General features: G+C 44.7%; 1 protein-coding gene across 3 annotated transcripts in view; it reads left to right on the forward strand.

The window, feature by feature from the left end:
- GOLGA4 (golgin A4) overlaps window positions 1-23,846 on the forward strand; it is a 2,156,782-nt gene that overhangs the window by 818,200 nt on the left and 1,314,736 nt on the right. For all 3 annotated transcript variants that reach the window (XM_069613207.1, XM_069613208.1, XM_069613209.1), the window contains one exon: window positions 14,722-14,805. In XM_069613207.1, coding sequence (XP_069469308.1) covers window positions 14,722-14,805 — 84 coding nt within the window. The remainder of the gene's footprint in view (window positions 1-14,721; window positions 14,806-23,846) is intronic.

A 23,846-nucleotide genomic window follows, 5' to 3' on the forward strand; every position in this document is an offset into this window, starting at 1 on the left:
ATACATGAGCCATGGACAGAGCAAAGCCACAACTATGATATCTGATGACGTGGCAACAGCAGCCATGCCAGGGGAGGTGGTGCGGCGAAAAGAGAAATCCAGTACTCCTACGCCCCGTCCACTTTCCTCCATACTTTTCAGACATTCCGTACACTGGGACGTGACCGGAGCACTTTGAAGCATCAAAAATAAGGAGTTGTCCTTCTTTTATTTTTACGCGGGGCCACCGCATGTGACTGTAGCCCCACCCGCGCATCACCCTTCAGTCCTTTTCTCTGCGCAGTTGGGGTCAGACGCACTTGCATTGTAGGGAATTTTCATTTTTGTTCCCTTGTCCTTCACCTTCCTTTTCCGGTTCCACTGTCTTCTTTCATCTGTTTATGCCGTTGCGTCTTGGATTTGTGTCCTGTTCTTCGTGCGAACGTCGTTTCGCGAGGGTGGATCCCCATTCTCTCTGGAGTGCTTGGGCCTGGAACATCGGTGTGACTCTTGCGTCTACTGCGACTCTCTATTCGTCTGGGCACTCCAGCGTAGGCTCGTCAGGTGGGAGGAGGTGTTCAAATACCTTCCTCCTCCACATTTACAGCAGTTTATCAACGAAAAAGTAAGCGTCCGCTAAGTTCCTTCCTTTTTACGACACCCTGACCAGTGAACCCCTTCCCGGGGTCTTCTGATTCCGGGAGGGGCAAAGTGGCTCTGGTACCAGGGTTCTCCCTGAGGTGTCCCGAAAGGGATCTAACCTGGATGCCGGCGTTTCCTGTAAGGCCCCCTGTCGGGACCGGATATTCATCCGAGGTTCCCCATCTAGAGGCTAAGCCCAACATTGCTGGGGCTGTTATGACTGGGGTTATTCCTGAGGTTTCCAAGTATGGAACTAAACGTACCAAGCCTAGTCTCGAAGTTTCCTGTACATGGTCCTCACCCCTTTGTGTCAAAAGCTATTTGAACCAATGGCCACTACCGAGCTCAGGTTCCTGTCTTTGAAAGTGGCCTTCTTGACTGCGATAACATCTGCGAGAAGGATTAATGAGCTTCAAGCTCTCTCTGTTGAACATCCGTTCCTAACTTTCCACAAGAATACGGTGGTGCTTCGCACTCGTCCTTCCTTCCTTCTTGTCTGAGTTCCACATAAATCAATCAATATCCTTACCGGTTTTCTTTCCGAACCCAGTCTCGGATGCAGGCGAGCTCTGAAGTTTTACCTCGACAGAACAAGCGAACTGTTTTTCACAACTCTGTTACTTTCGGTGACCCAAAAGGGAAACGGGCTTCGAAAGCGTCCATCTGATGCTGGATCGCATCACGCATCTCAGAGGCTTATACAATTCAAGGCCTTCAGCTCCCAAAGGGCATTCATGCACATTTGATGCGTGGCAAAGCGGCTGCTGTTGCCTTCCAGAAATATGTCCCTTGGGAGTTCATAGCCAAGGCTGCTACATGGGCTTCTCCTTTGGCTTTTTGCAGACACTATTGTCTTGACCTGAGCTCCCGGGCTGATGCCCAATCATCCCCTACATCTGTATAGTGGGATATATCTGTGAAATATACAAGTGAAATTTAGGAAATGTGTTATATATGTTGGTTTAGGTTACATTAGATATCTATGCCAGTATATCATTTTTGGGTACGAGTATGGTATGTATGAGTTATGAAAGAAAGTTGAATGGATAAAAAGTATGAGTTGGGTCTTTGACCAATTCGATGAACTATTATAATGAAATGAAATGAAGATTTTGTATTGGTAAAAACTTTTGACTATATACATATGGAATCCTGTCATCATTGTCTATTGGTCAATTTTTGATTACTATTGTGATGCCCAGTTTGGCCAGACGTTCTTAAGAACCTGTTCCAGTAAGGGAGGTTTCCATCCTCCAGTTTCTTTGGTCAGTGCTTGGGAATCTCCCAAAAGTATGGAGGAAAAGGAACAGGACGTAGGAGTATAACAAAGTTACTCACTTTAGTGACTACCTTACCCCTAGTCTATATCCCCTATGCTCCATACGCCCGCCCGCCATCTCCTCTAATAATTATCCTCTATTTTGCTAATAGTACTTTGCCTTTGGCAATAGAAAAGGACTGAAGGGTGATGTCTGGGGCGGAGCTCAGGAAGGCGGGGCTGCGGTCACGTGTGGTGGGACCGCGTAAAAATAAAAGGACACACAATTATTTTTGATGCTTCAAAGTGCCCCGGATCCATTCCGATGGACGGAATGTCCCAGAAGTATAAAGGAAAAGGGACTATGGACTAGGAGTAAGGTAGTCACTACGGTGAGTAACTTTGTTATTGATTGGCACACACATGAAAGCCCTTAAGGCTATTGCACCCATTGTGGCAGGATTTTCATGGGCTGTGATGCACCCAGATTCCCAGAGCAACATCATTATTGAAGGTGTGAAGGTGGGCCACACCTCATGAGAACCAGAACGAGACTCACGTGGGCACTAAGTGCTGTATCCTGTTCTATTACATAGGATGGAAAGTACCACGTTACTGTGTCAAGTGGAATTGTACAGGGCTCGAAATGGTGCTTTAAAGCAATGCCCTCCAAGGCCAGAGGATGTGCCGCTAAGGAGCTCATTGCTAATGTAACTGACTAAATGTATACTACATATAAATCAAATAAATTACAATACTGATGTTTCTTTCCTGCCCATTTCTGCACAGCTGCATGAAAATAAACCTTGTCTCTAGCTTTACTGCATTTTTTCCCAACTGGATTATTTAGGGGGAGCTAGGTTTACTCTGTGATGTCCCTTTTTCCCCACACATACACAAAAGTAAGCAAACAGTCTGGTACTGTGGGACCCTTTCTGGGAAGCTAATTGTATTTTGTCAATACTGTACACCATGCTACTCCAGCATTGTATATTAGATTCACATGCTTGAATTGTTCCCCCTCGTTATGTTATATAATGTCATACATACAGCAATGACATTGGTCATACAGTCTTAAACAGCTTAGGTTTGTAACCTATCCTCCCCATTCTGGTTCTTTTACTCCCCATCCAGTGAGGTGGTAGGGCTTTAACTCTATCCTAGGCAGCAGTATTCATATTCTTCACCACAGTCTGTCACTGGGGAATGCTCCAGAGCTCTCTGAGCTTTTTTTCTTTAAAACGCATTAGGAATAATTGAAAACACTTTTCACAGTTTCTGGTACACAGAGACTTCCTCTGCGGCACCCTTTGTGTTTGTTCACTGCTGGCAGAACCCCAGGGACAGGAAATAGGCATCTGTTCCCGCTTTCCTCTGCTCCTCGTGGCCCTGGCTGAGGTAAGCAAGGAAGACACTGCAAAGATAAAGAGATCTCTTTGGAAGGATTTGTGACTAATCTGAGGATGTCATCCCTTCTTCCCTATGGGGAGACCTTTCCCAGGGGCCCAGGGTGGTGCATCCTGAGTACAGTAGTCCCTCTGGCGGTGGTGCACTGGGGGAGGATCGCATGGGGAGGAAACCCCTTATGGGATTAAGAATGACCATTCCCAGAGTATGCAGTCTTCCTCTGTTTATTACACTATCCCTCCTTCCCCAAGCCAAACTCTCCTCCCTCGTTCCCAGTTAGTACCAATGTTTTCTGTTGTGAGGTCAACCAGCCTAGTAGGTTAATCCCTACTAAGACCCCTGATAATACACCACCATCCCACACACTGAGATGCTGAGGAGGAACCGAACAATGTAGATTACTCTAGAGAACTATAATAACTATAATGGTTGCTGGCTGCTTATTTGCTCAAAATATAGTAGTAAAGGAGGAAAGTCTGAGGAAGCAGTTGTTAAGACTTCCCTGGAGGAGCACGAAGCAGGAATCCTGTGCTGTAACATAAGGGGCTGTGGACCACTGTAATACCCAGAGAGAGGGGGAACCCTTGAACCGCAGATGCCTGTGGCAAACTGAGGAACTTTGGAGTCTCCCTCACTGGGGGAACCAAGAAGACCAGTCTGCATCCCAGAGAGGGCGGGGAGTAACATGGAGCGCCATTGGTGTGCCTGGGACTAAAGGAAACATGCAATTTTCTCATTGGAAGGGATCAGTTGAGGAGCCGACGAGAGAGAGCAGCAGGAGCCATTTAGGAAAGCAGCCATCACAAGCAGCACGCAGAGCCATACCAAAAGGAAGGGGAGAGAATCCTCCAAGCATCCCAAGTGCTTTCGAAGAGCAGGAGAAAGAGAATGCGCTGCTGGGAGGTGCAGTGAGACTGCAGAGCCACTTCTGACCCTGCTGGGAATCTAAACGCTGCCAGAGCCTCCCACAGGGACGCAGCTACTCGGGAACTGCAGAGGCCTGTAGGAAGGAAGAAAACAGGTACGTGGGGTGTCCGAGAGGTGGAGGAGGCCTGGCGAAGCGATACAAAGCTGAAAGTAGTGTTTCTAGGACCCTGAGTGACTTGTATACTTGGCAGGTGAGTGAACCAAGGGGAGGCAACACAGCGGTGCAAGTCAGGGACCAGCACCCAAATAAGAGCTTGAGAGCAAAGGGTCCTAGGACCCTGAATACAAGTGAAGGAAAGCCAAAAGAATGATATGTTTGGGAGGAGAGAGAACCAAACTGATACAACACACAATTGCAAGTCTGGGACCCTGTGTAAGAGGGACAGTTCATGAGAAAACACTGGCTTGGCAGGAGAATGAACAAAGCCATGTAAAGTATTGTGAGTCTGGAATTTGCATCCACATGAGAGGTTGGAAGCAAGAGGGTCTCGCAGGATTGGTTGATTATTACATGTCCAATTTGGGCGCTGGAGAATTGCTCGGAAATTCTTTTGCGCATTTTGCTGCATATATATATATATATCAAAATAAAATATGGGGGTGGGTATAGGGGTATAATTAATGTAAAGGGGTAAAGGGGAGGACTGCAGGGAATCTCCCGTACATAAATGTGGCAAAATATATCTGTAAAAAAAGAATTGCTACTAATTCTCTGACCTAAAAGATTTGCAGTTATCAACCCAAACTGGGTGAAGAACCCTGCCACTGGCGAAAGGGAATCCTACGCTTGATAGCAAGCTGTACCAAGTGGATAGGATAAAGAAACGCAAGCACAAGTCTCATAACCTCATCCACAACGAAGGAAAAACAGCATGCCCCGTCAACACCATCGCCATTGTGCTCAGCATAGTCAACCTCTTCCCCCATCAAGGGGATGACAGAGCTGCCAGATATTATTCTGCAAGAGGAGTTATTGGATGTGGAGGAGCATTCTGGAGTGCCTATGGCAGTACCCAAGGAGGATAGTCTCTCATGGCAACCAGACTCTGAGCCTTTTGATGCTGCTGATCTGTGTCAACCTGCCATTATGCGATCACTCCAAAATAGTTTGAGTTCTGGAGGAGGTGAAGACTTCATTTAACTGAGGCAAAGGAACCTCTCACCCCTGGCATCAAAGAGGGCACGCTCCATTATATCTGACTGCACAGAAGACCCTGCCCCATGGGAGGACCTGCTGGGTGACCCATATCGCGAGTTCTAGGATCCCAGTTTGCCAGTGGAGGAACCAGATGAGAGGGAAGTCATGCAGGATTCACTGCAGGAAGATATTGATACATGGGATCACTTGGTCATCACAAAAGAAACAAGACTCCCTGATGGGGGGAGGGGTTCGTCTTCTTGGTCCGATGATATTGGCGCATAATCATAAGCAAGGATGCACAGATGTTCGAACTCCAGAACGTCCATTCAGGAGAAAAAGCGGTGCTGTGTGAGCACAGCGATTAGGAACGCTGAACAACCACGGCTATAACCATCTTAGACACCACATGGGAAACAGGTGAGGCTATAGTTAAAAACCCACGGTCAACGCTGGCTACAATGGCCTGGTCGGAGAGGAATTACAAAGCCCCGGACACCTCAATGCTGTGCCTTAGAAGTCATCCGAAGTCAGATTCGGTTACAACAGTGGTGGCCAGGAGGAAGCAAATTAACCCAGCATCTCCACTAACAGGCCTCAAGACAAAGAGGGCAGAAAACTGGGGGCAACTGTTTGGAAAGTATTTGCCTCTGCTGTGCTGTCATTTAGAGTAGCAAATGCCCTGGCCATGACCACTCACTATGATGGAGGTTTCTGCCATAAAATTAAATTCTTTTGAAGTATCTGCCTACAGGATGAAGCACAGGCCATTGTCTGAGAAGGAGCGACCACTTCACACCACGCAATAGATTCTGTGGTTGATGCAGCAGAGGTGGGCTTGAAGCAGATGGTGCATGGGACTGTCCTCAAGTGTCATACTTGGATGAAGGCAACCAATTTCTTCCCACAGGTTCAGGCACAGATATTAGACATGCCATTCGATGGGCAGGAACTGTTGGGAAAGAGAATTGATGACCAACCGAAAGGGACGTGCAGTTCCGCCCCTAATCTGGCAGGCTTTACACCATGCACAGGTTGACATGAGCCCATTTGCCTCATTGAGATACATGCATTCCTCCACAAAGTACAGCGCAGGAAGAGGCAGACTCGAATCGAGACAGTCCTGACCTCAGGTGTCCAAGCAGGCTTGACTCAGCAAAGAAACCCTCCTGCACTGCACCCCTGTGGAAGGAAGGGTCAGCAGCCACTTGCATCACTGGTGGAAAACAACGTCAGACAAAGTGGGCTGGACCTGGTGGCCAGAGGCCACACTCTATAGTTAAAAATATGCCCACCAGAATTTCTACCACAAAGAACAAAACTACCTCACAGGCACCAACCTAAATTGGAGGCATGCAAGCTATTAAAGATAGCAGCTATAGAAAGAGTTCCACTCCAGGGGAAGGGGATTCTATTACCGATACTTCCTCATGAGGAAAAAGAGCAGAAACGAAGGCCCGGTCCTGCGCCGCCTCAACAAGCATCTGAAGCGCATGAAGTTCAAAATGCCCACCCACCAATGGGTCATCCTGTAGATAAAAAGGAGCGACTCGCTTGTGACCATCCACTTGGAAGACGCCACTTCCATATACCAGTACACCCATGCCCACAGGCGCCATGTGAGGTTTACATTAAGTGACCAACACTATCAAATCCGAGTGCTTCCCTTAAGGCCAAAATCAGCTGCAAGAGTTTTTACAAAGTGCATAGCACCCGTGGAGGTTTTTCCATGCCTAAACGACTATCTGATAAAGACTGCCTCCGAGGGCTAAGCGATCTAGAACATTGGGCAAACCGTGCTCACCATCACATCACTAGGGTTCTCTATCAACACCATGACATCGATAGACGCTCCATCGCAGATGGCCAGGTTCCTAGGAGTGGAACTGGACACAGCCATCTCTCTTATAAAGCCATGCCATGAGAGAATTTCAACACTTGTAAAATTGGCAGGCCATTTTATATGAACGACTACCACCACAGTGTGACTATACAAGTCCCTGCTGGACGTTGTCATATATATTTCTAGTTCCAAACTACAGACTAAGGATGCGCCCTATGAAGGAACAATTGGAGGATGTCATTCACCCGACTCGCAGTTTCCACCAAGCATTGCAGAAGTGGCTTAACACAACCTCTAGAAGTGGATGTCATTTCAATCGCCATGCCGACCATAACACTTGCGACCGATGCCTCACTGACAGGGTTGGGAGTGCATCTAAGCACCCTGCAGGCGAAGGGTACATGGTCAACACTGAATATAAATGTCTTGGAACTAAGAGCCATCCAGTGGGCATTTAAGTCCTTTCAACCAGTCCTTCGAGGCTAGGTTGTGATGGTGAAGACAGAGAACATGACTTTGATGCACTATACAAATGAACAGGGGACGCAAGATCGTCATCGCTGTCCACAGGGGAGCAAGAGCTGTGGAGGTGAGCTCTCAAGGAAGGGATCCACATAGGAGCATAACACCTCCTGGGGAAAAACAATGTCCTAGCGTATCGGCCAATCAGGAAATACACAACATCCCATGAATGGGAGCTGGACAGTTGAGAGCTCAAGCGAGTCGTAGGGTGGTGTGGGTCACCACAAATTGACAAGGGCCAGTGCCAGATGTCCCCTCTTTATGAGAAGAAACCTAGAGTTGTGATCCCTGGGGGACACCTTTCCCTTCCTTGGAACGAGAGGCTTGTGTTTGCCTTCCCTCAGATTCCTTTGCCTCCCAGAGTAATCAGGCGTGTTCAGGAACAGCCGTGCAGGCTGATACTCATTGCACCAGCGTGAGCCACACCAACCTGGTACTCGATACTTTTGAGGATTTCCAGCAATGCTCCCATACACCTCGGGGCACACAAAGTACAATTAACGCAGCAGAATGGCCAGCTACACCACCACAACTCTGCTGCTCTCTCACTCTGCTGACTGGTTTCTGGACAGCTGAGACATGCCTATTTGAATTTACAGGAAGAATGCTGGGGCATCATCTGGGCAGCAATATTTCCCGACACACTTGGAGCATATGCCAATAAGTGGGGCACTTCACTGTGTGGTGCAATAGGCACGCCCTAGACCCGTTGCAAGTATCAGTGGATCAATTACTACCTTGCATGCTACACCTGGCAATAGCAGGTCTATCTCAGGCCTCCTAGAAGGTTCACCTCTCGGCTATTAAGGCTTATGCAAGAAGTCCTTATTCACTGGCTTTTTTCTCTGACCCTGGAGTCAAGACTTCCCTTAAAGGTTTACTCTGAACTTTACTGCCAATACTGTGACCGCCGCCAAGGTATCGACTCAACACGATTCTGGCGACGTTAATGGCTTCACCATACAAACCCATCAACAATTGTGTCTTGAAGTTTCTCTCATGGAAAGTGGCTTCCTTAATCGTGATGACTTCAGCCAGGCGCATTAGTGAGTTCCAGGCCCTATGTGTTAAACGATGGGTTTATGTTCTTTGGCAGGGATAAGGCCATGCTTAAAGTACATCTAAAGTTCTTACTCTCATTGGTTTCAGAGATTACACTAACTGAGCATAACGACTTTCTTTGGAAATCAAACGTCAGCAAGAGCGTACACTACACTTTGGACGTGAGAAGTGTCTTGAAATTATACATTCAGTGCACACGTTCCTTTCGTGCATCCTCCAGACTGTTCATTGCTTTTGCAAGCCCGCACAAGTGTCAAGCTATTTCTAAGCAAGACCTAGCATGCTGGGTCACCAGCTGCATTACCCATTTCCACGAAACAAGGGGTGACCCTCTCACACATACAGCGACTGCCCACTCGACCGTAGGAAAGGCAGCAATGGCGGCGTTCCATGTGGGCGTATCCATAAAGGACATCTGCAGGGCAGCCAAATGAAGCACACTCCATACTTTCGCCAGGCATTACTGCCTGGACAAAGAGGCCAAGAGTGTCTGCTGTTGGCCAGGTGGTGTTGTGACATCTTAATTCATAAGGTAGGAGCAGCTTTGCCCTCCTTCCCTTCATTGCTTAAGCATGCAGTTGTATAAGATTGCAGTTCTCATTCACATTGCGGTACTTAGGAAATGTGCAAGCATGTTCTTTGTTGATAATCCCCTGCTCTTGGTGGGGTCCTGCTGCATGCTCCTACTGCTTGGTATTGTATTCAAGCATATGAATCTATGAAAGATCCAATTCTCCAACTGTAGTTCTCCAGCATTTGATGTCTTTCATAGATTCACATGCACCCTCTCTGCTCCCCTGTGAGGCTTCTCCAGTTAGACAATCAGTCACTTGTCTTCGGGTTCAAATCTAAAGATCGCTGCCTGGGGTAGAGCTAAAGCCCTACCACTTCATTAATTGGGGAGCAAAAGAAACAAAATTAGGTGGATAGGCTATAAGGTGAAGCCCTTTAAGGCTTTATGAGCAATGTCATTGCTGTATGTCTCACATTATATGTACTGGGGATTATCAGTCTGACGGGGAATAATTCAAGCATGTTACTCTATGAAAGATACCAATGCTGGAGAACTACAGTTACAGTTTAACTGCTAATTCATTTAACAAGCCGGTGACTTGTGCAAAAGTAAAAGCGGATGGAAAACACAATTGTGAATTTGAAAGGATGAAGCCCACAACAAATTGTGAAAATAGCTGGACTTTCTGAATAATTCCTATTCTGAGAGTTCTCGTTTACAGGAACTGATTACCGAGTGGAATCCATGTCACGGTGCATTTAATTCATAATGCTCGAGTACTTGCGCAAGGGCACACTGCCCCAAGGTTTAGTCAATAGGAACAAACCAAGACTTTTTCTGGATAACAAAAACGCGTCCTACAGTGGAGCTACATAGCTAACAAATGTGGCAGAGACTGGATTATTCTAGTCATCGATACAGCCTCGGAAATGACAGATAAGATTTTGGTGGATCTAAAAACATTAGAGGAAGAAATTCAAAAGGCAGTACCACACGACCTCTAGAAAAAAGACTTGACGCACTAATACTTGAGATGACCAACTTCAAGGAGGATACGTTGAGAGAAAGGGTTAGACGGATGAATAAGATTTTACCAACTTTACACATGAGAAGGCATTTGTGTACACTCAAGAGAACTACCATCAACGGGTACAAAATGATGTACGAAACATCTGATTTTTCGTCAGAAACCCACAAAATGGAGAAGATACTACATCAAATGGGATACCCACATGACATAGTTGATAAATCCCTGAAGAGAGCTAAAAACAACAACCGAGATGCCCTTCTTGAGTATAAAGAACAATCCAGAGTAAAAACCAACAAACAAAAACTTGTATTTGTAAATATATTCAGTAATATGCCAAATGGAAATAAGAAAATCATTCTAAAAAAATTGGAGCATTTTACAAAAAGGTGAACTACTGGTACCACGACCAGTGGTAGCCTTCAAACAGTGTAAAAACCTGAAAGAACATTTAACCAGGAATGACATTAGCCTCAAACCTCCCAAACAGGTGACCCTTACACAACAATGGGGACTTCCCTAAATTGGAGGTCATTTTCCGTGTGGACAGTGCATGTATTGCAAGTACACCGTCAAGAGCACTGAGGTAGACCTAGGGCTACGATCTTTATGGAAACAAAAGTTACTCACTAATTGCAATTCCACAATGGTTATATACACAATCTGTTGCCCCTGCAACAAAATGTACACCGGCAAGACTGACCACAAAATTAAGATACGTATTGGGGAGCATAAAAGTTTCCTCAAAAACCGCACAGTAAATGCACCCATGGTCGACCAATGGATCGAACAACTACATTCCCCGGAGGATTTTAGCTGGACAATCATCTATAAGTTGAGACCAAGCATGGATATAAACAGAGATAATGTGCTGCTGTTAAAAAAGGAACAGCAGCGTATCTTCTTGACAAAAAGCTCTATTAGTGGTTTAAACGATAAACTGGATTGGAATGCATGAAACACACCCATTAGGAGGATATACAGGCACTCTCTACAAAGTCAACACATGCAACATATGTGCCGTTATTTCTCAGAATTGACTAATTATCCGTCTCCGTACTTGAGTTTGTCCTTTACGCCATTATGTTTTCTCTGTGTGATTAAATTGGTTCTGCAAGGACTGAACGCATGGCGACTGACCTGCATTTAGTCCCAATTAGGATGAACATCTGGCAGGCTTAATAGTAAATTGGACGAACTGAAATGGGTGTAGCTGCGGCTTATATCGCCGTGATTGACAGCTGTATCACCAGCTGATACCGTTCGCCGTGAGGAGGAGGATTGCGTCCCAGAACCAATGAGATACACCGCAGCACGTCTACGAGGGATATAAATAAACAGCCAAATCATGTGACTTCTATCGCTAAATAGACGTCGGATGAACCTGAATGCTCGGGAGCAGGACACCATATGGGTAAGCAGCGAAGCCATATAACGCTAGAAATAGACTTCATGGCAGAGTTTTTGGAAACTTTTACATATAGCCTTCTTTCCATTTCTCTCGCCAGCACGTATCCTTCACGTCCCATGGGTAACCCTTGTTAGAATTACTTGTGGAAAGATTAGCCTGGACCTATAGACTCACCTTCCAGCATTCTGCGGGAGACGCTATTAGGAGCCTAGCAGCATGGAGTACTGTGATCTGGTTGCAATAGACATAGGAAAAATCTATGCAAATTAAGGTAACTCACCTTGAAAAGTTAAGAATAGAAGATCCCTATACCACGTAGTAGGCTTCGGTGAATACAATATGATTCCCTGTACTTTTTACCAAACAGAGGTTTTCCTTGTGCGAGTCACTCGTAATACAGAGAAGGGAATTTTCCACCAGTCCTGGTCGAGTCGACAGAGGACGCAGAGTACCTATGTTCCACTACATAGAGAAGCACTGGAAACCACAAACGATCCACTGAACAATCGGACAGTTCAATACACTTATGGTGAGTTACTAGATATTCTGTTACTCCTTTTAAGAGTACCCGCCCCTCCTCACATGCAAAGGAAAGGCGCTTTATTCCTTTTCCTGGTAAGGAGTTTGAATAAAGTAGCGTGATTATAACATAGCATCACAAACAGAAGTTATTGTCCACTCTACCTTGAGAATTTTGATAAATGTGCAAGTTTTTAATTGTTGCCCTCACATGACTGGCGTAGTGATCACTAATTGATTTGTGGTCATCACTTAGATGAGAACTAATGTCTCTTCTAGCTTGACTTAACTGATTAAGTCCCCGATTAGGTAAATTAATACCATAATCATTCACGTTGCAGGTGATGAACTGCATTGCTGGTTGATTCTAGAACCGTGACGCACCTAACTTAGGATTTCTTCAATCGGAGCCTGATTTGGGTCTTAATGTATACACACACTGTGTACAGAGCTAACTTTGTAATTCTTAGTATTACTGTAACTACAAATGTGTGACTTTTTGGTAACGATAATCTGTCACTAGTGCTTACATGCCAAATGCAGACAACCCCTGATGAATTTCCGTTTCATTTTAGACAATACAAGAATGGAAAGAAACATGTTGGGTAAAGCTTGAGAGAAGAAGAATGAGTATGAATGAGAACAAAACGGGATGAATGAAGTGTTGGATGTGAGTCAGTGTTTCTAATTTATACAGCACAAGACACTTTTATCTGCGGTAAAACATTGAGTGGGCTAGTAGAGGCCCCAGATATGCTCAATCACTTGTCTGCTCTGCAATTTTGCACTAAACTAATGACCTGTGATGATTGATTGGTCATTTATTAATTTGTGAATTTTGAGATTGTGGCAATTGATTGCCTTTTAACTTTGTATTGATATTAATAACATTGATTGTTATATTTTTGTAGAATATGTTTCACGAGTTTTGACTTAGGTCATGGTTGTGGTTCACTCACAGTTCTGCCATACCATCACAGCAACAGAGAAGCTTGCCCCCTAGCGCTTGTGGTTTATTGTTCAAGGCTTCGCCTATATGAGGATTCGCTTGAAGAGTGGGTGTTATCCTCCTCATACCTCCTGTTGTGTTGTTTTGGCATGTAATTTCATAAGAGTTACTTCTATAAAACCACTACAGAATAACACATTGTTTTCCCCTGTAAACTTTTTTTTTAAGCCACTGCATAATTCATTGGGTCTGACTATGCAGATTCTTGAATATTTTCTGGAGCTAAATAGCCATTGCTAGTAGTGGATTGAAAAGTTAACATTTACTGAACATAAATGAAGATGTGTTTTGAAAAAAACTTTTAGTATTCAACCATTTTTTCAGTTCTTTCTTAACTTAATTCTCATTTAGAATGTCTTTATTCCTTGCCAGCATCACTGATTGGTGTGCATGACAGGACTCGCAAAATCTACTAGCCCACACACATTGGTGAGGAGACTTTATGCATGGTACTTGCTGATGATAAGAGGAATGTTTGAAACATTTATTTGACATGTACTGCAAACAAACTTTGCAACAAATGGCAAATAATTTTCAATGTGCATTGCTGGCCTTTGGGTGGCAGCATAGTACCAAATAGGAAATGACATGCACCATTTTACGAAATGACATGCACCATTTTACCAAAAGCACTGGTAAATATTTGTCACCTGTCACCATGCAGCAACTGCATGTCTGTTAGGTTGAGTATGTAAACTAAGGAACTCGTCCTGCAGGTCTAGGACGATTTTTAAGAATTTGCAATGCCTGCATGAAATAAGAGGTTAATCCTTCATTTATTATTTACACCTGGTGATATATTGCTTTTTGTGTTTGAGTCATAAGAATGTTACCTAATCAATAATATGGCTTTCATCCCTGTGTCGGCAGACAGACACACAAGGGCCTCGGTGAAAACTGGGGTCCTTTACAGCCATTTCCGCCTACCGATGAGTGGGTGAAAGCTATTCGCACCCCAGGGTTTATCCGGGATATGAATGGTTTCTTTTTTTGGGAGATTGGTTGTGCTCCTTGCATGATGCCGATCTCCCGAGGGGAATACAAAAAAAGATGCCCACTGCTATAGGGAAAAGGGACAAAGTCCCTTTTCCATTTCTATTGCGGTGACCCGGCGCAAGAGGAGCGCCGGGACCAGAGCACAAAGCTCTGGTCCAGCAGGTAAGTGGGGAACGAGGGGGTGCTGAATTGGTATGGTTTGTTTTGGGAGGATGGGGAGGCCTCCCCATATAACAAAGAAAAATGACACCACCCAGGATTGGCCTCGGGTGGCTGGAAACAGCAGGCAGAGAATGTGTATTCTCACCCGATGTTTCAGACACCTGATTGGCTGAGCGTCCTAGGCATCAGTATAGATATGTCCCAGAATTCAAAGGGATTGATTCTGTAGTAGGAAGAAGAAATTGATACCTTAATGCACATCAAGAAAATCAAAACTTTTGATTTCTTTTTTCTTTTTAAACCAGGAGCTTCACACGGGTGAGAAGACTAAACTGATTACTCAACTTCGGGATGCAAAGAATTTGATTGAGCAACTAGAGCAAGATAAGGTAAACAGAATTCAGTGGTGATGTTTAGTAGCACAGAAATGCACGAGCTAAGGGGAACATATTAAGAGAAACAACATTTTCCACTCTTTGTAATGTGAAATACTTTCACTTGAACTGTGTTAAATATATGCACCTTGGTCAGTTGTTTGTATTATTTAGCTTGGTGCACAATGTAGGCCCTGGAATTGGTAGGACGGTAGACTTGTGCTAAATCCTTTTCTTTATATAATGATTTGGTACAACCAATTTCTTATTGATAAATAAGCCCAAACCCTTTGGAATGGAGGTTCATAGGGACAAAAAGGAAGAGCACTCTAAAGTCGGTGAAGTTTGAAAAACAAATCCAAAACCTCTGTGCCAACCCGAGCATTTAAACTGATTTTTAGCCTCCCAGTAAATTCCCACATTTTGTATTTTATTAGTTAAGGTACCTTGTCTGAAATTTCTGGAGGGGGAGGGTAACTGAGATGGAGCAACTAACAGGAGGTGGTGATGCCCAAAGAGAAGGGCCTGCGTTCTTGAACCACTAACCTTTAAGTGGACCTGCATATCATCTGCATACTACTGAAAACTAATATTTTCAAGTGCAGGAAGTGTTTCTGCACTCTTGCAGAGTGGTTGCTGGCTGAGTTGCTGTGGTATTGATTGTTTTCGCTTGGACACTGGTACTCTATTCTCCTGCCTAGTGACACACACTACATCTACAGACATGCAGCGCAAAGCAAGCGCGTGTAAGCAAATGCAGGAAGTGTTTCTGCAGACTTGCAGTCTGTAGCTGTGCAGGGTGGAGCTATTAGAGATCCTGAGATGTAATCACGACTTGAAGTGAATATACCTGACATTTTATTCTACTTATGAAACTTGCACTTGCCGCCCATTTGAAGTCGGTTGTTCTGATTGGGATCATGGTGACCAAATATTGATTACGTAGAAAATCAGTGGGCAATGCTGGATTAGTCATGAATATAGCTGACAAGCCTGTGAACGAAGGGTCAAAAGAAGGTGGAAGTACTAGTTGCGGAAGTCTTACTCCCCTTATGATAGAAGACCTGTTAAAGGTGGTTATGAATCCCTCAGTGGATTGACCTCTTCAGGGAATAGTGGATTAATCTGGGATCTCACCTGCACAGCCTTTAACTTCACATACAAAGTCCAGTGAATCACCTGGTCATCTGGACCGACGAAATGTTACAACCCAAATGGAGTGCGATTCGGGGAAGATTAATGAAGGGCTGGACATGTGAATTACTCATCAGATGAAGAATCATTACTCTGTGGCATGCTAGTTAGAGAAGCAAGTGTGATACCGGCAATACATATTGAAACTGCCCGTCCAGCTTCATCTTGTGCATATTGGTGATCGCCTTTTGGGCATCTCTAGCATTCACCAGAACTGATCCCGGGTTCTGTAACATCTAGTCGGCGGCTGTCCTCTGGAGCATCCTTGTCGTTGTCCTCCATGTTCTCTTTTTTTAGCTACAACACCACAGTCGATGGGGACACCCTTCGGTGACACCACTATATATATCTGCCCTAAACTAGGTTCTTACATCCTTGGTACATCTTTACCAAAATATTTATTTTATTTATTTTAATTTTTGTAACACGCCAACATGCCCGTGGGCCTCAGGGCGCAAAAAGAACAAGACAAAGACAAACAAGCATAAGAGGCAGAAGGAGAGGCGAGTCAGGAGATTATTAAAGGTTAAATAAGTGAGTCTTTGCGGCACGTTTGAACGCGGTATAGCTCTGGATCTGCCATATACCAGCTGGAAGTGTGTTCCACAAAAGGGGACCCTGAGCATCCAATGTAGTACCTCCAAATTTGGCTGTCCTAAATTTAGGATAATTGAGAGTGACCGCAGAAGAAGAGCGAAGGTTCCTCACGTTAGGTTTGATGCCTATATGGGATGGCGTATAGGTTGGGCTGCTAAGACTGAGGCATTTATGGGTCGTAGTAAGCATCTTATGCATTATGCGGTGTTTGACGGATAGCCAGTGGAGTTTTTTCCTAAAAGTAGAGATGTGTGTGAGACGGGACTGATTGAAAATGTTACGCACAGCATTGTTCTGTGCCACTTGTAAGGATTGGATGTTAGAGGCTGTCGTGCCCGCCAGGAGGCTGTTACAATAGTCCAATCTTGAATTTATCAATGCAGTGGACAATAGAGCACAGTTCTCTTCCGATATGAATGGTTGAATGTATCTAATTCTCTTGTTTATAACACCACAACTAGATTTAATGCTAGAAATACGGGATTTCATGGAGAGTTCTTCATCAAGAGCTACTCATAAGGTCTTGACTTTCTTTTGAACTATGATGGTGTTATTGGCAATATGGAAAGAGGCGTAGTTAGGATCATGTTTTGCCTGGGTGTTTTTAGATGCCACAATAAGGAGTTCAGTCTTTTTATCATTCAGGGCAAGAGAATTACAAGCCATCCAATCTTGTATGGCCTTATATATTCAGTTAATGGTTTCCGAATCACTGCTGTATGAGCCACTCAACTGAATAACAACCTGAGTGTCATCAGCGTAATTTGTATATTACACTCCTAGTTTGTTCAAAAGATCGAGAAGGGGCCGGATGTAAATGTTGAAGAGCAGCGGCGACAGACAGGAGCCCTGAGGGACTCCGCATGTCTGAGAGATAGGAGATGATTGTTTATCACCCACGCAAACCCTTACCATTCTGGGACCCAGAAAGGAAGCAATCCATTTGGATGCAATTGCAGAGCAATTGGCGACCTCTCCGAGCCTTGACACTAGTAAGCTGTGATCAACTAGGTCAAAGGCTGCGGAGAGGTCCAATAGCATGAGCAGAGCAGCTTGGTTTTTGTCAGCTATGCTAGCAAGTGTAGATTTGAGATCCAGCATAGCTGTCTCAGTTCCGTGACTGGCTCTATATCCCGACTGACGGGTACCCAAGATGTCGTATTTTTCAACATGGGCCTGTAGCTGTAAGTAGGCCAGTTTGTCAAGTATCTTGAGAACATAAGGCACGTTAGTTATGGGTCTGTAATTGTCATTGTTGGCTGGGTCAAGGCCTTCTTTTTTCAGTAGAGGAGTGATCCATGCCGACTTTAGCAGGTCCGGCACCAGACCCTCATCAAAGGAGAGGTTAACCAGTTTGGTAATCCATGGGACCAGGGTCTCTAAGGACTCCTTAAGAATGCTGGTGGGGCACTCATCTGCTGGACAAGATGTGGCTTTGAGGTCCTGAATGATTTTGAATACTTCAACTTCAGTATAGTGCGTGAAAGAAGAATGGAGGGATGGTATTTTCACAGGTGTTGGGTGAAGTGGTATCAGTAGTGGATTGTGTAACGGCTACGTTGCCAAGGGCTTTACTGATTTTTTTTCTTTATGAGAATCATTCTTGAATAGAAAGGCATCATGAATGCCCTGACACCACTTATCCTTGATAATATTGTTCGTGGGAGGAGGCTGACTTTGGAATTTCGCTAAGATTTTAAATAGCTCCCCAGTGTTAGATTTAGCATTCACTATTCTTTCGTTATAGTGTGTGGCCTTTGCTTCTGTAATGAGCTTTTTATAGTTGAGGATGGATTTTTTATATTTTGTCAGGGTATTATCGTTGGGGTCTTTCCTGCAGGCTCTTTGAAGAGCTCTTTTTTCTTGTCTGGCTGTAGGAATTTCATTATTGAACCACGTGTTCTTTGTGGTTTCAGTCTTTATTACCTTCATCTTCAGAGGGGCAAGGTCGTTAACTGCTTCTTTGATGTTGGTTGACAGATGGTTAATCAATTTTGTGGGATCATTAAAGTTGTCTAGGGATTGAAGCTTAGTTGACAGTAGCTCAGTAAGTTTTGGGGCTGTTAGATTCTTTAGGTTGCGAGACATTTTTTGAATACGTGGATTCGTATTAAGTTTGAGAGGAGGAGGGGGTAGTGAAATCTTGGCTTGGATGAGAAAATGGTTTGACCAAATGCACGGTGTGACCAGGATATCGGAATATTATTTCTAATCTGCACGACTATAAGCTTTTAATGAATACCCTAATGTCCAAAGTATCATTTATTAAGGGCTTTTTGGTTGCAGCAAAAGTTGCTGGCATACCATGTGGTCTAAACAGATTAGACTTGACTCTACATGATGACTAATCTGCAGCAGGAAATAACTTGGAGTCGTTGGTTATTATTCAAGACCAAGTGACAAGGCCCTTGGACTGCGGAAAGTATTGGAAGTGGTTGAGTGCGGTGAGCAGGTGGTGGCACATCCAACTAGCCCGAATGAGCTTGGGATATCCGAGCCAGACCGCACTAATGCAGACCTTAACTATTTGATATTTTATAAACGTTGTTAGAAAACAAGGGTTGCAAAAAGATAAAAAAACAGCAAACCATTTCCAAGAATATTAAATCAGCTAAAGCTCCAAGTAACTGTAGCTCAAGGAAATTTCTAAGATTGATTACACTACACAAGAAAACAAGGGATGAGGCACGGAAGACTCATCTAACCCTGTCAAAAGGGGGTTCGCAATCTAAAAACAAGGCCTTGCCGGAAAAAGTAGACATTTTGTAGGAGGAACCCGAAGAACTGAGGGAGTACTTGCTGAATGTGTCTACGTGCTCTGTGGATCAATTTTACAGAAAGGAGGTGACTTTGGACCCTAGGGGAGTAACTAAAGAGAGGCAGTTACATGGTCCCCTAACAATGTCCCCAACGGCTCAGTCTCCCATATAGGTGGTGAGGGGGCTTCACTCCTGAGGAATGTTGAAGAGTTACCTTTTGTAACACTGGAAGCCCCCCAGCTCACTCTCAGGGACACATATTTTTATATAGTGGACCCTAAGCGTTCTTTTGCAGCACTTGCCCATCATGCCACGTAGTGCCATAAAGCCTACACCCGGACCTAAGCCACCACTGGCACATGTTTAGCCGCAGCCTGGTAGACACTGCCAGACTTACTTTGTTGTTCTGCTCGCTGCCCACAGATGCACTGTTTCTAGCAAGCCATTGAAATACACTTTTAGCCCAAATGGCTGTATTGAAACCCTATTTAGTCTTAAACTTCTCTTTTCAATCTGCCTTACTGCATGTATACCAGACTGTTACATTGAAAAGTTGTTGTAGCTTAAACACCTGCAGCACCTAGCTCAACATGATGTATTGAATTATACTATGCAGCTGTGCACCCAAGTGTCAGCCTGTTGTTTGGAACAATGTTTAGTTTAAACGCTTGCCTTGCTCAACATGATGTAATGCATTATGCTATCCATGTACAGCTCTGCATTTTAGCCTAACCTGATGTATTGAAACGCTGTTTAGCATAAATGCCTACATTCCGCAATCTGCGGTACTGCATCTTACTATACAGCTTTGAATATACTTCATGGCCCTTAAACCGCCCAACTCGAACAACATTCCCCCCACTCCCTTCTTACCCTCCTTCAGCCACTAGAATAAACCACACACCCAGAAATCTCACACCACTGCTCATACCAGGGACTATGTTGCTCGTAGAATATCCATGCTGAGGTATCGTATTGAGCCTGTCAAGCACCATACATGTCCTAGGTCAAATTCTCTTAGGAACCAAATAATAGGCCTGCGCACACATCATCCCGCAGCAGCTAATAAACATAAGCCTGTCGCAATCCCCCATACAACACCAACCACATCCTCAACACTCCTCACGCCACCAACAGAGAGCAACCAATCCTATTGCCTAAAATATCCAACACCAATCCGAATACCCCTCCCATCCCACTCCAATGTGCCCTTTATAAACGCACGCTTGCTCCCAGCCCACACCACGGAGATCCGTGACCTACTCACTAACCCTGATATTGACGCTCTCGCCATCACAGAATCTTCGCTGCATGAAGCTGGACCATCCATTTCCCTAGCCCTCCCACCAGGCTGCACCCTACTTGGGCAGGACAGACTGTTTTCTAAAGGAGGGGGAGTAGGACTCATAGTAAAGTCTCTCAGACAAATCAATTCTCCATTAGGGGGCAACTGAGGCCCTGACTGTAAACCTTTCCATCTCGCCAAATTGCACGATTGCCATCTACGTTATCTACTGGCCTCCAGGCCCATTACTTGACTTTCAGGAAAATATACTCATCTACTAGGCGAGAACCTAAACAACACCACTAAATCCATACTACTGGGTGTCCTAAACATTGGCCTCAATGATCCCAAAGACAAACAAGCCAAGTCTCTTGCCAAAGCACTTCAGGACCTGGGATTCGTGCAATGATTCTCTAACCCCACTCATTCTAAAGGACGTATTCTAGACTGGGTAGCGGACCATAACTGCGAAGCTGGCATCAGTTCCAACACCCCATGCCCCTGGACAGATCACCACCTCATTCTCCATCCCTACCGCCATGAAAACCATTGCACCTAACACTCCGTCACCACCGGCTTTAGTTAGAAGCAAACGTAACATAACGAAAGACCAAATTCTTCCGTTCTAGAGGTTCGAGCCCTCAATCATCTGTTCTCCAACTCCAAAGAACCAATTAGGTGAAATAATGGATGAAGGCAAGCTAGCGCTGCTCCTCCTTCTCGACCTGTCTGCAGCGTTTGTTCTTGTGGACCACAAGACACTCTGCAGACAACTCATGAACTCAGTCCAATTCTCTCTGGAAGCCACCTCCTGGATCACCTCCTTACTTGAAGGGAGAGCCATGAAGGTATTCTCAGATCAGGCTTGCGCTGCACCTACCACCATCCACTGCGGAGTCCCACAGGGCTCCTGCACCTCACCCACATTGTTAAACGTTTTTACCCTACCCCTCTTCAACAAGTTGGAAAATCTCGGCATAGCCTACACAAACTATGCTAATGATACACAGGTCCTCCTCCCACTTACTGGCTCATACGAAAAAGAAGCCGAAACACTGTGCAAAACGTATGCCACCATCCAAGCATGGATGGCAGCTAATGGTCTGTGCCTCAACAAGGATAAAACCTAACTCCTCCTGGTAGGCTCCAAGGAAACACTTAAGAAGCTTGCCAAACAATACAACAGCTTCAACATAGACAACTGCCAAATCTCTGTCTCAACAGCAATGAAAACCCTCGGGGTATACATTGACTCCACTCTCTCCATGACGTGCCAAGTTAGCGCCATTGCTTCCTCGGCCGCATTCACGACCAAACTTATCATTGCAGTCAAACCATACCTATCCAATCTGAATTGTCTCTCAATAGCCAGAGCCCCAGAGCCACCATTGGGGCCAAATTGGACTATTGTAACGTCCTGTTTGCTGGCATCTCGGCCAAAAATCTCAACAGACTACAAATAATTCAAATAATGCACTTAGGGCGGCCCGAGCATTCCCAAAAGTGAGCACATCTCCCCCACCAGATGCGATGCTCACTGGCTCCCAGTCAGTCAAAGAACAGATACTCTTCAAATCCCTAGTCATAACCCACAAATGCCTCTCACTCACAGTCCCCTCCTAGCTCTCTGAAAAAGTAGTCGGAGCCACCTCCTCCAGACATAAGCGAACACATCACGCCAATCCGCTTAAAGTCCCCCCCCCCCTTCAAAAGGGCCAAAGCGGGAGGCGCCGGCTTCATATTCCTAGCTCCCAAACACTGGAATGCCCTCCCCACAACTCTAAGGAATGAGACCTCTCACCTAGCTTTCCACAAATCACTCAAAACTAAGCTCTTCAATTAGCTCACTCTATCACATGCTGCCCACTTGTACATCCATCCCAGAAAGGTCTTTAGTTATCTCTGTCCCCGCTGTTTACCTTGCAACCATTGAGCTTGTAACTCTACCCATATTGAGCTTGTAACTTTGCCCACGTTGTCAATGTCAATGTAACCATCATCTGTCTTGTATCAGGTTCACTGTAACCAAGAACCACACACAGGCGTTCTGGTTGTTCTCATGTAACAAGTAAGCATCGCTGTAACATGGCCACAATGCCCCAAGGCTGCTTTGTGCGCTGTATATATGTAAATAAATAAAATAAAGACGCTTGGCTGTAACTAAGTCTGCTGCACAGTCTCATACTATTGCAAGGCTGGCTGTCGATAATGTTGTATCCAACTATGCACTTGGGTCAAACTGTTTATTACTGCAGCGTCTGCCAATATCGAAAGAAATAAATATATTGAATAGATTCACTGTATTAGCGCTATTGAGGTCAGTAGACCATTTGTCCCACATAGAATCAGCTGATATTGTACAAGTTGAGTTTATTAGCAACTATGTTCTTGTCTGTGTAGTTCTGCATTTGAATTCTATGTTGGTATTTGAGATGTTGTTAACAGAACCATATGGGTATGATTTGAGAGAAGTGAAGTTGCCTTCTTTGATACCAAGAGCAAAAGCGTTGTAAGGGTTCAATAGGCATGCTGAAAAAAGGTAAATATGGGAAAATACAGTTTTTAACTATATCTTGTCAGACAGATAATGAATGATAGACCTTGGAAAGTGTGTGTGAACGAGCCAAATTTCAGAAATTGTGGGGGGAGTAGAGGACTGGTCATGGCTGGCAGGGGTTTGATTGTGAATCATAAATAGCACAAAATATATGATTGGGCCAGTGGGATGAAGTTTCCATCTTGGAATACCCAAGGATTTAAGCATCTCTTTCATGAGGGTCAGTTTCATATTAGATTATGATAGGTTTTTATGTCAAGAAACCTAGCTCTGTACTCTGCCACTATTAGATGGGTACTCTCTATTTTTAAATAGGCGATACAAGGCAAAAGGGGCCGCCCTTCGGCAGGCCTCTTGTTGTACTGCATAATAGTATGAGTCTTTCTGGGGTGCATTGCTCTAGTCCCGAATCCCTATATTCAAGTAGTAGAAATATCCTGGTATCCACCAGATCAACAGAATGTTACCTGTACTTTTATTGTAAATGTGTATTGGAATCCTGCTGTAGTGTCCCAAAAGAAATTTATGGATTTCATGGGTGAGCTACTCAGTGCTTTAAGTGGGGTAAGAAATTGAGGGGGGGGCCCTCGTTTGGGGGCGTGGCTTCCATTGTGGGCGTGGCCTAAAAGTGCACAAATCATAGTAAGGTGCACAAACAAATATA

Source organism: Ambystoma mexicanum, chromosome 5p (genome assembly GCF_040938575.1).
Source record: "Ambystoma mexicanum isolate Mex_15411 chromosome 5p, UKY_AmexF1_1, whole genome shotgun sequence".
Lineage (NCBI taxonomy): Eukaryota > Metazoa > Chordata > Amphibia > Caudata > Ambystomatidae > Ambystoma > Ambystoma mexicanum.